At 37.9% G+C, this 17375-nt stretch overlaps 1 protein-coding gene across 1 annotated transcript; it reads right to left on the bottom strand.

Annotated features, from left to right (window-relative positions):
• Nucleotides 1–373: 373 nt before the first annotated feature.
• On the bottom strand, nt 374–14196 carry dcaf5 (ddb1 and cul4 associated factor 5). The gene is made up of 8 exons (XM_077236512.1): nt 13764–14196; nt 11750–11893; nt 11486–11662; nt 10836–10965; nt 7027–7240; nt 4711–4777; nt 4495–4622; nt 374–2137 (listed from the first exon to the last, which is right to left on the bottom strand). Exons 1-8 carry the CDS (start codon nt 13969–13971, stop codon nt 812–814), a joined length of 2394 nt encoding a protein of 797 aa, XP_077092627.1. The 5' UTR covers nt 13972–14196; the 3' UTR covers nt 374–811.
• Nucleotides 14197–17375: the final 3179 nt, after the last annotated feature.

The following is a 17375-nucleotide window of genomic DNA, read 5'->3' as shown; positions in this document are numbered from 1 at the left end:
TTAAATTTGAGTAGTACTGAAGTGGTTGTGCTTAAACACTCCCTCCGATTCTGAATCTCACTTGAGATGTTTAAATACCTGATTTAGTCGAATTTTCAAGGTACTATCAATCAGGTGACTGTAGAGGAAGAGTTTAGACAACAAGTCTTCTGCTGACCCATTACATTATCATTTATGTTCTCATAAATCTTTCACTTGGCCCTGCAATCCGCTCCATTAGACAGATGGAGAGCAGATACTGATACATCACCATGGTGACCATTCTCACATTGGAATATTCTAGAACACTCACCCAGAAATTAGAGCAGGCTACTTCCTGTTTGATGATGATTAGAATGGTGTACGATGATGAAGATGAGATATCACAAGACGGTTTCTATGGAAACACTGGAACAGAACTTTAATGAACAACTCAAACAGTTGCTGCTCAATGAGGTTACCATGAAAACACTGCCCCCCCCCCCCCCCCACCCCCCACCACAAGTTCCACTGATACACTCACAACAGGCATTCTTATAGAAATGCTCTCAAATCCCTTTTCTTCTCACAGCCCAAAACCAAACCAGGACCCCTAACATAAAGGTTACAGGTTCAGTGGAACTAAAACATTATGAAACCAAAAGCAATGCAGTTATTTTTTTCTTCCAATAACATATTAATATCACTAATATCTTTTTTTAGTGTCATCCCTGTGGTGTGACATCAGATAAAAGGAGTTGGTTCAGAAATTAAACCAAAAGACCTTGAAAGAGTCCAAAGATGAACAACTCAAAATAAGTTTGACTCTGAGCCAGTGAGTTGAGCTGTGACATCACCACATTTTCGCCCTCTTCTCCGATGGAGAATCCTCCTCGTCTCCTGAGTCCGAACAAGTCCGTTTCCCAGCAACACTGGCGGACTCCCTTCCAGAGGGCTCCCCCTGGGTCCTGGAGTCACCAGAGTTCTTACTGAGTTCTGTGTCTGCCCCAGAGCATTCTGGGTGAATAGAGTCTGCAAGGTTCTCATCTGCGTGTGGACGTCCATTAACCCCAGCCGCTGTGCCGCGACTGCTGAGTGTCCCGTTTATTTCCTCCACAGCACCTAACTCTTCCCCGCTAGTTCTCCCTCGCTCTAGTTCCTCCCCGGACTCTGCGAGGAAGCCCACTCGAGATTTCGCCCTCTCCACTGGGGCGTCATCAGCTGAGAAAGAGGAAGTGATGCGGCGCCTACTCCTGGCCTGCGATTGTGACTGTCTGTCAGATAAGTGCGTGGGACTTGAGACATGCCCACTCTGCTTTGCTTTTCCACGATTCCTGAAAGGTCGACCTTCGTCGCCTGAGGACGAAGAGGGTGATGACTGATCATGGACGGAAATGCTTGGATAGTTGGAGAAATCTGTTGCACCGTGAAGATTGTGAGCAGATTCTCTTCCAGAAAGGCCAATGTTGCGCCTCCACCTGGCTGCGTTGCGCTGTCGCATCCTGCTCCTGCGCAGCTCCTCGTCAACTCCGTCTGAGCTGGAGGAGGAGCTAGAGGACGAGCTGGGGGAGGAGCTAGAACTGGAGGCCACGCCTGCTGAAGAGGCGTGGCTAGAAAGGCTCGAGTTCTCATGTGGACTAGGAGATCTGGGACGGGGCATCGGATCCAACCAGAAACCGCTGGAATCGGAGTCCTCATTCACAAGGTCCAGCAGAAAAGCAGATGCACGTGGCCTCGCCCGGCTCCTCTGCGACCCGTTCCTGTCCTGATCGGTCCGCTCGCTCCCGGACGCTTCTGGTCCAGCCAGTGAAGATGAAGAGGAGTGGTCAGAGTCGCTGACGTGAGTGGCGGATACATTAGCAGGAGATTGTGGCATGGATCGTGTGGAGCGCGTGGACCGTCGAGTTCTCGCATGCAGCTGCAGAATCGCGCCCTCGCTCAAATCGCTGTCTGAGTCTGAGCTCCAACCCTCAATCTCACGGCGGACCAGCGAGTCGAAGAAAGCCATCATTCGCGGGTCCTCCTGCACTGACTGGCTGACGTAATCATGTGACAGGCCACTTCCGCTGTTGAGGACCAGGCTTATGTATTCCTCATGAGTGTAGAGAGAGCGAGATTTGTCCTCCACCAGGCCTTCCAGATCTCCAAGACTATCTGGTTGTTGATACGGACTCCATACCTACAGACAGAGAGAGGTAGAGGGAGTAAAAGAGGAGCGAATTAGAATCATTTCACATGTTTTCATTTCGCACACATTAACAAGTTTACAAGTGATCTTCTTTCTAAAGTTTAAAGGTACTGTCAAAGAAAAATATTAAATTTGATATTATTGTACTTAAGTCAATGTTTAGACATACCTATTCAACACAAATTAATTTTTTATAGAACTTAAAAAATAAATGATTATGGTTTCAAAACAGTTTTAAAGAGAATATTGCCATTGAGCAAAATAAAAGCATATAGAAAGATACAAATAAAAAACAATTCTTAAGCACAATATAATATTTTTTAATATGATATAAATCATATTTATTTATAAATACATTTATTTGTAAGAATCATTAAAATATATATATAATTTAAAATAACAGTTTTCTTTTTGATTGTTTTAAAATGTAATATATTCCTGTGATGCAAAGCTGCATTTTCAGCAGCCATTATTCCAGTCGTCAGTGTCACATGATCCTTCGGAAACTGATGTGCTGTCAGTGTGAACGCACAACTGCTTACTCGCTGCTCATACATGAGCCTAAAACAGGCCTAACATCCCAGATAGCCTATGTTCAAGAATTATAACAAAATTGAACATGTATAAATCACTCTAGCCACGTCTATGGCTGTACAACACAGCAGATGTCTGTCTGTTTGCGTGTTATATAAAAAAAAGCCATGATGGTCTCTGACAAAATCAAGTTTAGTGTGTGAGAACAGGCCCACAGTGTGCAAGTGTTAGTCAACATCTACTGCCTGCCAAAAATTTCACAAGAACCACCAGCAAAAGATAAACTACAGTCTCACTCTTACACACACAACAGCACATGACAACACTAAAGAAACAAATTCACACAGAACATGACAGTTGGGAAAAAATGCAGAATGCAAAATCCAGAGAAAAGACAGTGAGACCGGTAAAAAGAGTGAGACGGGTAAAATCATGCCCAGATTTTGTGCTTTCAGGGTTTTAGGTGCGGCAGAACCAGCGACAGCAGAAATTCATTTAATACTTAACGTAGCAGAGACAAGTTCAGACATGATAATCTCTCCAACACGCGCAGAATCTTTTCCTCTGTTTGTGTATGCGGCAGGTCTGCTCGTTACAGGCAGTAATATTTTACCCGGAAATCACATTTCATCTATTTATTCACCCTCATGTTGTTTCAAACCTGTATGACTTTCTCTTCAAAGGAGAGGCAAGGTAGAATGTTAACGCTTCTCTCTTCCATGAAGTAAAAATGAATGGGACGGATGCTATTGAGCTCCAAATACGATAACAATACACCATAAAAGTATTAAAAAAATTGTCGAAATGTCTTGTGGACTGTATTTATGAAGACATATGATGTTTGTGATGAGGGAGCTTTCAAACCTAATTTGAATATTCTGCATATTGAAACTTTAGCCACAACATGAACTACCATTCAAATGTTTTTTGAAAGACATCTCTTTTGCTCACCAAGGCTGCATTTATTTGATTTCAAAAAGTCAAAACAGTAATCTTGTGAAATACTATAACAAATTTAAATTAACAGTTTTCTTTTTGAATATATTTTAAAATGTAATTTATTCCTATAATGGTAGAGGTGAACTTTCAGCATCATTACTCCAGTCTTCAGTGTCACATGATCCCTAGAAATCATTCTAACATGCTGATTTGCTTCTCAAGAAATTCTTATTATTATCAATGTTAAAAATCAATTATTTTGCCTAATATTTTTTCAATTGTTTTGCCTAATAAACCATGATTTTCTTCAGGATTATTTGATGGAAATGGAAAATTCACAAGAACAGCATTTATTTGAAATATAATTATTTTGTATCTATGTAAAAGTCTTTACTGTCACTTTTAATCAATTTAATGCGGCGCATTACTGTATAGAAATATTATTTTCTTTAAAAAAAAAAAATCTTACTGAGCCCAAACTTGTGAACGGTAGTGTACGCATGAACCAGTGGTGGTGTTTTCAAATGAGATTTTCAATGAACCTCAACTTAAATTTGTGGTTTGTTCCTCACAAAGCAATTATATGATTTCAGATAACTTGGAACATTATACACAAACCATATTTATTACATTTAAAGTCGTTTAAATCCACCAACCCATCACCATTCACTCTGATAGTATGGAAAAGAGCAGCATTAACATTATTTTTTTGTATTCCTTTGAAGAAAGAAAGTCATAAAAGTTTAGAACAACATAAGGGTGAGTAAATGATGACAGAATTTACTCCTAGAATTTGATGTTTTATCCCTTTAAATAAATCTGCTGAAATACAGTTTGTTCTGATGGTAAATACTGTTTAATGCATGTAAACTAACCTTAATGACCTTCTCCACACCGGAGGAGCAGATCATGTACGTGTGAGGGTTGAATCGGACCTGATTCACGATGGACCGATGACCTTTCAGAATCATAAAGGCCCCGTTCACCACTCGACCCGGACCTCCTGCCGAGACAGAGAGAATGTATCCATTCACAACAACAACATTAGACACGGTTACCTTGTGCATGAGTGTGTGTGTGTGTGTGTTTACCTGCTTCAGGGTCACTGGGGATTCTCCACATGTAAAGGTTAAAATCATCTGAGCCAGACAAGATGTACTGAAAACACACAGAGATATATATCTGAGAGTTCTAGAGAAATATGACATGATCTGCCTCCACAAAAGAAGTTTGTAGAATTATATATTCAAACACAACACTCAGGCTCAGTAGCACTACTGCACACAAAACACAAAACATGCACACAAAACGAAAGTTTAGATTTTTTTTTCTTCTTCAATTAAATCCTTTAACATAGAATAGAATTCAAAAGTTTGGAACCAGAAATTAATTCAGCAAGTTAATTAAGCAAAAGTAAAGATAATGTTGTGAAGATTTCTATTAAAAATAAATCAATTCTATTCGTCAAAGAATCCTGAAATAAATATAACACTGTTTCCACAAAAATACTAAGCTGTATTTAACATTGATAATAGTAATAAATGTTTCACTGAAGACTGGAGTAATGATTGGCTTCGCCATCACAGGAATATATACATTTAAAATATATTCAAATAGAAAACAGTTATTTTAAATTGTAATAATATTTCACAATACTTTTGTTTTTAACCAAATAAATGCAACAAGACATTCAAAAATATAAAGAAACCCTACTGACAGCAAACTTGGTATTGTTATTGCATTTATAAATAAATTATTTTTAAAATACAGAAAATGTTTTTTTGTTTCAAATGTACATATAAAACCTCCCTTTGGGCACATCTTACATTTAGCCAACTTCTAAAATATTTTTTTTGTAACACACAGACTGAGCTTTTCAGAGGATAGAGAGGATTTAGGGAGGATCATCCACCGTTCTGTAAAAGGAGGTGTACGACAGTCAGACAGAAAGAGAGAGGAGAAACAGCTGGACAAACATACAAAAAATCCAAACACAGAACCCAACAGACCGACACACACACAAACGCAGGCAGACAGACAGAACAGCATCTGCTGAGCTTTAGATTCAACACTGATAAAACAAGCTTCTACAAGCCGTGACCCAACGTTCCCGCACTGAACATACCTGAACACATCCCCACAAACACACACACAGCATCTACAACCCACTGACACGCACACGTCCACCAACCCACCAACGGATGCACACATGCAAACTCAGAAACTTCTGTGCTATCAGTGAACAGTCACATACACACTCTGTTATATTACCTATTACTAGACATAAAAAAGGGACTGGTTAAGTTAGTCGCAAGTTAGTCATTTGTTCACTCAGCTTTGTGTGTGTAGATGACAGTTATTCAAATAGATAGAAAGACAGATGATGATCTTTATTATAACAAATGAGTTTATCTATATTTATTGGTTTAGTTCATTCTGTTACGCTCAGACTAGCTGAGTCCAAACTAGTGAGAAACCTGTCTGATCTCGGTCTGATGGATACGACATTAAACCAGCATAATTATGCAGATGCACTCAAGAATTAAACATAAAACAAAAGAAAGAAATAGCACTTCTTAAAATATGACGTGTGCACTTACGTGAGACACAGGCTCAGTAGACACAGTCAAATCAGCAGATGAATAAACACAGTTTTTTTTTAACGTGGAGCGGGTCATCTCATGGTGGCTGCCATGTTGAGATCACATGACCAGCTGAATATGAATACATTTCCATCTTGGTTACCTCTCTATTATCGAAAAATTGATAATTGAAGAAATATCGACTATATTTGTTTGCACTTTGCAGTGTGGCATCGGTAAGATTTCTTAATGTTTTTGAAAGAAGTCTCTTATGCTGACCAAGGATGAATTTATTTGATCAAAAACTGTAATATTGTGAAATATTATTGCAATTTAAAAGAACCGTTAATAGATTTAAAAATAGTAATTAAATCCTGTAATGGAACATTTTCAGCATCATTACTTCAGTCTTCATGATCCTTCAAAAATCATCCTAATATTCTGATTTGGTGCTCAAATAACATTTCTTATTATTTATGTTGAAAACAGATGTGCTGCTTAATATATTTTGTTGAAACTGTGATAATTTTTTTCAGGAATCTTTGGTTATTAGAAAGCATTAAAAACAAAAATATTTTGTAATATCATAAATGTTATCTGTCACTTTTGATCAATTTAATGCATCTGTGCTAGATAAAAAATAAATGAATAATATTTTTTAAAAAAAAATCTTACTGACCCCCAAACATTTTTGAACACTAGTGTACATGTTGCTTGCAACAAAAATAAAAAGTGTACTTTTTTGTAATTTTTGGATGACAACCAACAAAGAAAGAAGTTTTTGCATCCAAGTTTTGCACATCCCAGGATGTTTTAATATCTAACCTGATCTCGGTCTCCAGCGAAGCAGCAACTCTTCATAGTGCAAGAGTTGAAGTAGCCCTGGTTATCAAACTGGAAACTGGGCAGACGAGAGTGGAGCTCGTACAGGACGGGAGGCAGACGTCTGCGCAGAGCCAGCAGCTGCGTCCCCGTGCTGTTAAAGCGCACGCTCATGGCACTCTGAAGAGACAAACTCCCTCCATACCGCAACAGAGAACTACAGCACAGAGAGACACACATCAACTACAAAGGAAAATAGTTTATTATAAAAGATCCTCATCCATAGTTATGCTATTTTAAAGTGCTTTTAAAATAGCATTAAAGGGGCATTTTAAGAGATCATGTCAACACTTGACCAAACTGAGAACATCTTTACACAAGCTATGCTGTCCTCTGCTGGTCTCAGGCAGTACAGCAGACAGCTATGATGATAGAGCTGGCCTTGTCAGCTAGATTTCAGTCCATATTTGGACCGAAGCATCATGCGTTCAATCTTTTACCGAACATAGTTCAGCAACCCTAGTTTCCCTTGTTTAGCTTTGCTTATAAACACTGTAAAATTTTATTCTGATTAGCCCACTGCAGCCCAACAAGTTTGCATAATGACAATCAACTGTATATTTCAATATTGTCTCTGACAGCCAATTTTGCTACACTGTGCTACTTTCAGATGCCTTGTAGCTTTCTGCAGTCTCTTTTTTCACACATAATTAAATAATTTCAACTCAAATTAATATTTTAGGTCCATTTATTTACATATTCAGTACGTAGTTGCGTAATAACCAAGAAAATATACAGTTAGTATGTTACTATCTCATAAGAAACCTCTTGAGAATGTTACAAGGTCCTGATCTCCATGTAATATTTCATTATTATTATTATAAATATTGAAAGCGGTTGTGCTGCTTAATATTTTCTTGGAAACAGTGGCATTTTTTCATGATTTTTGAATGAATAGAAAGTTCAAAAGTACAGCCTTTATTTGATATAGAAGTATTTTCTAACATTATAAATATCTTTACGATTACTTTTGATCAATTTAGTGCATCCTTGATAGTATGAATTTCCACACAAAAAAAAAAGAAAATAATTTGTACTGACCCTAAACATTTGAATGGTTCTGTACGTATGCAAATAAAATGTAATATGGAAAAAGTTTAGCATAAGCCATTTTTGCTTTGGATACTGTCAAAAATATAAAGTTTGGAAATCTTTTTTTCACATTGGATGCATAAGCAGAGAGTCAGAAGCAAATATTTTTTTCGCCACCCATGTTAACAGATTATAACATTCACACTGCACGCCGAAGCAGTGGATAGAAGGAGCAGAGCAGAAGCGACAGTGCTGCGACTCCGCAAGTTTATTTTTTCTGCACACCTCAATTAATCAATTAATTAACGAATTAAAAACACAGTGCTTTGTTTTTACCATAAAATCATATAAGTGAGGTGTTCCGTGTATCACAATCACCATTTGACATTCTAGCACTGTGAGAGAAACACCCTCCCAACCCAGCAGTAACTATAACTAAACATTTCTGGTAACTGCTGATCAGACTTGGAGGAATTTTAGCCCATTCCACAGTACAGGACAGCTTCAATTCTGGACTTTGACTTGGCCATTCCAAAACATTAAAGGAGAACTCCGGGCAATTTTTAAGTTAATCTTGATCGTTAGAGCTTTGTGAGTATTGACTATAGAAAAAAAAACGAACCGGATTGGTGATTGCTACGCGGAGCTGCGACCGCGAATGCCCAGAGCTCCCACCCAGCTAAAACGGCAGCTATGGGGGCATGGACATAAAGAGCGTTTTTGAGCCTATTAACAGACACAAAATGCAATTAAAATGTCTGTCCAACATGAACAGGGGACCCTACATGTGAACAAGATGCGTTTAGCAACTTAGCCATTGTTTCAACTCACCTAAATAGTCTTTTAGACGGCAAGCTGTAGTCTCGCGCTGCAGTCCCGTGCTGTAGCCGGAAAAGGTCAACAATGTCCAGGTGGGAGGAGCGTTGATCATGTGCGACGAGTCTTCGTAAATGGAATGGCATTTTTCTTCAAACGGCCCCGCTGTTTTGAGTGTGTGTAGTCATCCTTGTCAAAGTGTTCACTGCAAATGCGGTAATCTTTAGCGCGCAGTACTTCTACGGGAGTTTGCACATCAAGTTGAAGTACAACTAGCCACAACTGCAGAATCTCGAGGTCATGGAAAGGAAGACGATGAAAATTTAAGCTCTTATATTTTCGCATTCGGTTGCCACAATTCGGAAAGGCACAAACACGAACCATTTCTTCTTCACTTGTAAGCAACTCTGATCATAACTCGTCGCACATGATCAACACTCCTCCCACCTGGACATTGTTTACCTTTTCCGGCTACAGCACGGGACTGCAGCGCCAGACTACAGCTTGCCGTCTAAAAGACTATTTAGGTGAGTTGAAACAATGGCTAAGTTGCTAAATGCATCTTGTTCACATGTAGGGTCCCTGTTCATGTGGGACAGACGTTTTAATTGCATTTTGTGTCTGTTAAGAGGCTCAAAAACGCTCTTTATGTCCATGCCCCCATAGCTGCCGTTTTAGCTGAGTGGGAGCTCTGGGCATTCGCGGTCGCAGCTCCGCGTAGCAAGCACCAATCCGGTTCGTTTTTTTTTCTATAGTCAGTACTCACAAAGCTCTAACGATCAAGATTAACTTAAAAATTGCCCGGAGTTCTCCTTTAAGTTGGTTATTTAACTGTGGTACAAGACAAACCACAGTCGACAAAATTAATTGTTCCATTAATGATGGCAATATGTCCTGAAGCAAAACAGCAAAACTCATGAACATTAACATCAGCCAACTTAAGTTGCTTAGACGCTTCCCATGGGTCCTTAGTGACCTCGCAGACTATTACTCATCTTGCTTTTGGAGTGATCTGGTGATTGACCACTCCTGGGGAGGGTAGCACTTGTCTTGAATTTCCTCCATTTGTACATAATCTTTCTGACTGTGGATTTGTGGAGTCCAAACTCTTTAGAGATGGTTTTATAACCTTTTCCAGGCTGATGAGAAACAACTCTCTTTCTGAATTGTCCTCAGAAGTCTCCTTTGTCCGTGCCATGATACACTTCCACAAACACGTATTGTGAAGATCAGACTTTGATAGATCCCTGTTCTTTAAATGAAACCGGGCACACAATGACACCTTGTTTGAAAACATCTCAGAACAGATCAAACCTAATTTCGCCTTAAACTTAACTGTTAATCCTAGAGCTTACAGATTATGTAATATTGAATGACGAAGTATAATATATAGTCTCATTGGTTTGATTAAATGACCAAGTATAATATTTTGTCTCATTGGTTTGATTGGGTTCTCTTTGTCTACTTTTAGGAATTGTGAAAATCTGATGATGTTTTGGGTCATATTTATGCAGAAATATAAAAAATTCTAAAAGGTTCGAAAACTTAACCATGTGTGTCACAGAAAGCGGTCGTCGGAGAACACCTGAAAACTGACAATGGACGATACTCGTCTGTATTCGCAGTACACAAGCTGCGTGCGACAACACTTTCAGTGTGAAACTGTATTCGCACAGCTTCTGCGCTGCTTATGCGTCCAATGTGAAACAGGCATGAGTGTCAAAATTTTTAACTCATATCCCAAAATAATGAAACCGTATACTTTTCATGAAATGACTGTGAACGTGCGGAGATCTGATAATTACTCTGAAAAAAGCTTGGCCCCTTTTAAATGTTCTTTTGGCCTTTGAAAGATAACAGTTAAATAGCCCTGTGTGTGTTTTTTGGATAGATTTCCATCTCACCTGCGGGGTTTGCGGATGTCCCACAGCCCCACCCCCTCTTTAGAGTTTGCAGTGGCCAGCAGACGGGGTTCTACAGGGTTAAACATCACGCTGTGAAACGCCGATGGGTAGTTGGCCAAGCAGAACGGTTCTAAAACACACAATAGAATAGAGTAAACCAGAGTTTCTAGAACAGTTCATGCTAATAGAACACATCAAAGATTCCTAAAAAAAAATACATTATGGTTTCGACAAAAACATTAAGCAGCACAACACTTTTTTTCCAATTAAATGTTTCTTGAGCACCATTTGAGCAGGATTTCTGAAGGATCATGTGACACTGAGGATTGGAGTAATGATATTGAAAATTTAGCTTTGCCATTACAGGAAATTACATTTTTTAATTAATTGAAATAGAAAGCAATTATTTTAAAATGTAATAATATTTTACAATATTACTGTTTTTACTGTATTTTTGATCAAATAGATGTAGCCTTGGTGAGCATAAGAGACTTCTTTCAAAAACATTTTAAAAACTTAACCAACCCCAAACTTTTTAAGAGTAGTGTACATCCTAAAACACAGTGCTGTATGTGACTATCCTGTAATTGTCATTCAAGCAAAATGGAGCCACACCAAAAACAAAGAAATCTAACTTTTCACTTGTGTACCTCCATGTGGAGGTTCTCGTGTGTCCCATATGAGAACTCGGCCGTCATCAGAAGAGCTGGCGAAGACGTTATCATTAACGGGACTGACGGACAGACCGTACACGGCATCATCATGCAAGAAGACGTTGAGCGTCTCGCCACGTTCTACATCGTGCAGAATCACCTGCTCATCGTTTCCTGCAGAGACCGACAGAAACATTAGACATCTGATCTCCTCTCTGTTTCAGCTGAAGCATCAGGAATCTGAGCAGCTGCTTGTTTTACCCCCTGAGAAAACACGTTTGTTGCTGCTGTCAAAAGCCAGGCAGAAGATGTTGGACAGGTGCTCCCCCTTCAACTTGATCGGTTTGGCTCGTGAGTGTATTGCTTTCTCCATGTGCCACAGCAACACCCTGCGGTCATCTCCACCTAAGACAGAAGACATATTAATAGATTCTCTAGAGTAATCGACCGGTTTCAACATCACTCTCTTGAGGGTTTAACTGTAGGGTTATGTGCGCACAGTCTGGATGTTTTACAGAAATCACAGAAATGTTTGAGAAGCTTTTCTTGTTAAAAATATACTAAAATAATGTTTCACAATATTACTTTTATAAAGAATCGTATGAATGGCAGTCAATTGTGAGACTTATACAGATTGACATGTTTTATTTAAACAGGTGGATTTCCACAAGAGCACTTGTCGTCACAAACGTGTTTTTGTCATTTCATCATGTTGATAGCAGCGTCCTACTGGTATTTTAGTGTCACATGTGTTGTGCAAAATGAACCAGAAGGTTTGAGGTTTTGCATTTAGTTTTGCAGTGAAATAAAGGAAAAGCTGACCGCAGGCATCATCTACATTTCTGTACAAAACCCGTGTAAGGAAAAAAACACTATACTTTTACTTTTTCATTATCATCTCTCAGGATTTCGAGCCATGAGTTTTCTAGTTAGTACTGGACAAGGGGTTTAAAAAAATATTTTAAATAGAATGTAATTAGAAAGAGCAATTTCTAACATGTCCTGGTTTCACAGACAGAGCTTAGATTAAGCCAGGATTAAGCCTTTGTTCAATAAGGGCATTTAAGTAGCTTTAATAAACATGCTTTAGAAAAATAAACATTACTGGTGTGCATCTTGAGACAAAACAATGGCATTGATATATTATAAGATGTGTCAGTGCAAGTTGCTTTCAGTTAAAACAGCGAAAACATGCATTTTAGTCTGGGACTAGCTTAAGTGAAATCGGGGGTAAATCGGGGGTAAATAGTTTACTAGATTGTAACTAGAAAACTTTTCCAAGCCTTGAATCCCACCATTTAAGAATTGCCTGATATTTCCTGGTTTCCCTGATCATGGGAACTCTGCGCATTCACCAATGTAAAGACTGAAAATAAGTGAAAAAACATACATAGAACAATAATAAAGACACGACCAGGAATGAATATGTGAAGCCAAAAAATCAGCAACAGCTGCAACCAATTAATGAGTCAGCAAGAAAAAGTGTACGACAGAAACTATGAGGCCCTTCTACAGTCTGAACCGTCTACAATGACCATTAAAAATGCGTTATTGTTTAGGTTTATCTTGCTCTTATTCTAATGAAGAGACACCTATCAAACTGGATGGATGAAGATTGTGAAAAAGTTAATAAGCATTTTTGGATTCAATTCTATCAAGTTTTTATGTGCAATGCCAATGACTGTCTTGGACAGGCTATGAACCTAATTTATTCGCACTCAGTGGTTAATGTCCTGGGGTTTATCCTTGAACTATGGGCATGTAGATCTTTTTTATTGTTTGTTATTAGTTGCAACTTAGTAAATTATTATTAACTTTTGACAAGGCTGGTCATGTGATGCTAACATGGTTACACCCATGAGTGGCGACCCACTTCATGTAGAATAAATCAGCTTTTTCTAGAAGACTGATCTTTATCTCATGTGTACATTATGTAATGTAATATACTTTTATTTATACTGGTTTGATTTCTTTGTGTAAAAGATTTTTACTGAGTGCACCTTGACATATACTGACAGGAAGACTGATACCCTCTCTTGTTTATTTACTTATTTGTAATGAACAGAAAATTAAAACATGCTAGCACAATCTGACAAATGAAGATGTCAAATCAATCCTGTCAAGTCTGAACTCAAGTCTAGGCTTCATTTGTGTGAGCTATGCATGCACGTTTTATTCTGAATGCTTATTCTAAAGTCTAGTCCGTTAGAGACTCTGGTCTCTCTCTCGCTGACCCACATTAGAAAGATCAGCGTGCAGAACCGGAGGATCTTACCGGACACCAGCCACTGGCCTCCATTGTTGGAGAACTCGATGGCGTTGACGCAGCCGAAGTGGCCGAGCATGTCCTTCTTGAAGAGGCTGTTGCAGCCGGCCAGTCTGCGCCGCTGGAACTCATCCTTCAGCTTCGGCTGTCCGCCGATCGTCCTGCGGGAGAGGAACCCGACGGCGCTCCGCATGCCGCAGCCCCGCAACTCCTTCATCTCTCCTCCGGTAAATGAGTCTCAATGCCACCGCTAGAGTGTCCCGGCCGTCATGGGTTTGAGCTCAGGTCTAGTTCGGTGGATTCTGGTTCCTTTTGATGATGTACTGTTACATGTTTGCTAGGTAAAGCATGAGAGTGCGCAGCAAAAACAGAAGGTTGTTTAGAGACTGAGTCCCACCGACCGCCGGCACTTCCTGCTCCGGTGCAAGGGCGATGACGTCACAAGACCGGATCAGAACCCGTGCTGTCCTTTTTGATTTAATGTTCTATAATTTTGTTTCAGCTTTTGTTTGTGAACGCATCTTAAATCTGTATTGCTCTTAATACAGTGATTGGTTCTTGCGTATGTCTTTTTTTTTTAATTATAGTACCAGTTTGCTAGGGGAATGTGCATTGAAAACAATATGCACATGCTTTTAAAATACTATTTAATTATGTCTTTTTTGAGGACTTTATGTACAAGTCTCATTAATCTGGGTTTGTTAGATACAGTCTTATTTTACAGCGTTATTTTAATATAGTAACATCTTAAATATGGAACAAATTAAAATATTTACAAATAAACCATATCCAATTATGTATACAATATTGTAATACTATCAGGACTTAATTATTAAAATGCAAAAATAAAATAAATTAACAATACATTTACTCTCATATCAAAAGATAAGATCTTTTTAAAATGGTATATTAACACAATATTATATAATGAATTTGCTAAGTTATAAATTCTATATTAAATTTAGTATTCAGATTCTTAAGCTTTATATTTAATTTTTTACATTCAGATTCAAACAAGACATCCCAAAACGTTTAGCTTTCTAAATATTGTGGTATTCAGAGAAAATGTCTCCTATAAGTCTTAGAGCTGCCAGCATTTCTAGTTGAAAAAAAGACTTGATCTGTTTGATATTCGTTCAACAAGTATACAATCACAAGCAGGGACCAGGACAAAAGCATCTTAGTGTGTGTAGTTTTATTAAATTCCAGTTAAGGAATTACAGTGGTAGTATTTTTTCCATCAGTTTTTCTTACAAATACAAATTTATCAGAGTAATCCCCCATAACTGGGGCAGAACATGTAAATTAAAAAGCTAAAACTTTTTTGAATCATTTTTTTTATATATAAAAAAAAACTAATACTAGTGGCAGGTATACATTAAAACGGCAAACAGACAGATCTTAAGCACAGCTTTAGCTATACGCTGACATCATCAGCACAGCTCCTTACATACTGTGTATGATAAATTATGAACCTTTTAGTCTGGACAAGCATGAAATATTTCCATTAAATTGCACCAAACCTCTGCTGACCATAAATAGAACAACACTGACATCATTGCACAGGTTTGCCACAAGCTTGCATTAATTGTGACAAGTGCAGGTCTGAGTTGAAGTATGGGATGGTTTCCTCACGGGTTAGGTTTTTTTTTTTTTGTGACATATTTTGGCTTTCTAAGGAGCAAGTGAGGCACAATATAATTCGATTTAAATCTACTCTATATGAACAATGAGGACTAAACGATCTCTCCATCCTGAAAAGCAGAGACTAAGAGATAAAAGGCCTTATGAAAAAGGCATGTCTAATACCTTTTTAACACTGAGACATCGGTATCTACACATGCTCATCTCACCGACAGGCGGGTATAAGCACACAGGCTGTGGAACACTGTAATTCTTATGCTACATTTAGTGAGATTAAGATATTTTGACATTTATGTAGCTCCATCGTTTAGTGTTCACAAAACATGCCTCTCATATTTCACTCCAAAATCAGAAGATATTTTTTTTAAGTCATTAAGTTTTTTTAAATAGTGACCAATCAAGTGTAATTACTCTAATTCTTTTCTATTTTGCTCATTATTCTCAAAAGTGATTCTCATTAGATTTTTGCCAACACTTATAAATAACAAAGTTTAATTCATTGACACATTTGATCTCATAAACTAACCATGAATAATACTTTTACAGTATTAATCTAGGTTAATGTTAATTTATCTTATTTTTCATTGTTAATTCATAATACATGTAAAAAAATTTAACTTTTGAAAGTAACCAAGATTAAGGTGTAAAAATATTGTTCATTTTTATTTCATGATACCCGATACATTATTTTCCCCATAATTATTATTTGTGTATTACAGTATAAAATACTGTAATACAATTTTTTTTTTAAATAAAAGATAGTACAAATTGTTTCATGTTGTGTACATTTACTTAATTGTCATGAAAATGTCATTACAATGCAAATAATAATAATAATAATTATTATTATTATTATAATAAAATAAATACTTTGAATAATTTGTTAATTAAAAGTGTAATTATTTGCCCTAAAAATAGGCTGCATTTTCTACAAATCCAAATAGAATTTCTTATTCTTTCCTTTTGATTTTGGGGTGAAGTATGACCTGAACATGTTCTAGGCACATCATTTAAATCCATTACAGCATCTGGGGGAAATTCGACATCCTCAAACAAGCCAAAAAACAAAACAGAACATACATTTCATTTTAAGAATCGGTTACATGAAAAAAGATTTTTAAGAGTGCAGCACACAGGTGTGACAGTGGTCCATCTATTGTACACAGACACTCAGTCCAGTTTCTGTCTCCAAAGTTCCCACAAAGCTTTGCTGCAGTTTTTAGGTGGAGTGAACAGCGCTGTGCAACACAGGAAGCATTATAACAAAAACTCAAATCTAGTAATGTTTTAAAAGTGCTTTAGCATTCAGTATCTTCAGTCAATACATTCACACACACAAACCTACAGAAAAAAAAAGTTAACCACATATAACGAGGTTAAGTCTGCAACACACACACACACACACACACACACACACACACACACACACACACACACACACACACACACACACACACACACACACACACACACACACACACACACACACACACACACACACACACACACACACACACAGACACACACACACACACACACACACACACAATTAACCTTCGGGAGACTTTCTGACCTCGCTGAGGTTATAGAGTGAGAGACAGGGATGAAATGCTTCAGCTGTCTTTGGGACTAAGCCACATGGAAAATCCATCCAAAGTAGAGTCCAGTCCAGAGTATTACCTTATAATAAATCAAAAGCACCGTTCCTTTCTCCTTTTTGCTGGTTTGCTCTCCCAAAAGTGTGTTGGCTGCTGAAAAGATGCTGAAATGTGTGGATACAGATTTACAGAATGACACAAAACTCACTAGTTACGGAGTTAAATCAGTTTTAAAGATTCAGTACATTAGTCATTTAACTATAACCACTGGAGGGTTTTAAAAGCTCAACATAAGTAATCAAAAAATATGCCCTGTTTCCAAGACTACATCAATTCTTTCATAAAAGAACAATCAAATGTCAAAAAAAAAAAAAAGACA

Source organism: Siphateles boraxobius, unplaced genomic scaffold (genome assembly GCF_051911475.1).
Source record: "Siphateles boraxobius isolate OS27281-9 unplaced genomic scaffold, OSU_SipBor_1 20, whole genome shotgun sequence".
Lineage (NCBI taxonomy): Eukaryota > Metazoa > Chordata > Actinopteri > Cypriniformes > Leuciscidae > Siphateles > Siphateles boraxobius.
Note: the sequence above shows the minus strand (reverse complement) of the source record. Positions and strands in the feature narration are given on the sequence as shown.

Coding starts and splice junctions, on each gene's coding strand:
- dcaf5 (XM_077236512.1), bottom strand. CDS start 13,971: ATGAAGGAGTTGCGGGGCTGCGGCATGCGGAGCGCCGTCGGGTTCCTC. Junction 11,663..11,749: donor CAAACGTGTTTTCTCAGGGG/GTAAAACAAGCA, acceptor CGGTCTCTGCAG/GAAACGATGAGCAGGTGATT. Junction 2,138..4,494: donor GTGTGGAGAAGGTCATTAAG/GTTAGTTTACAT, acceptor CTCTGTCTGTAG/GTATGGAGTCCGTATCAACA.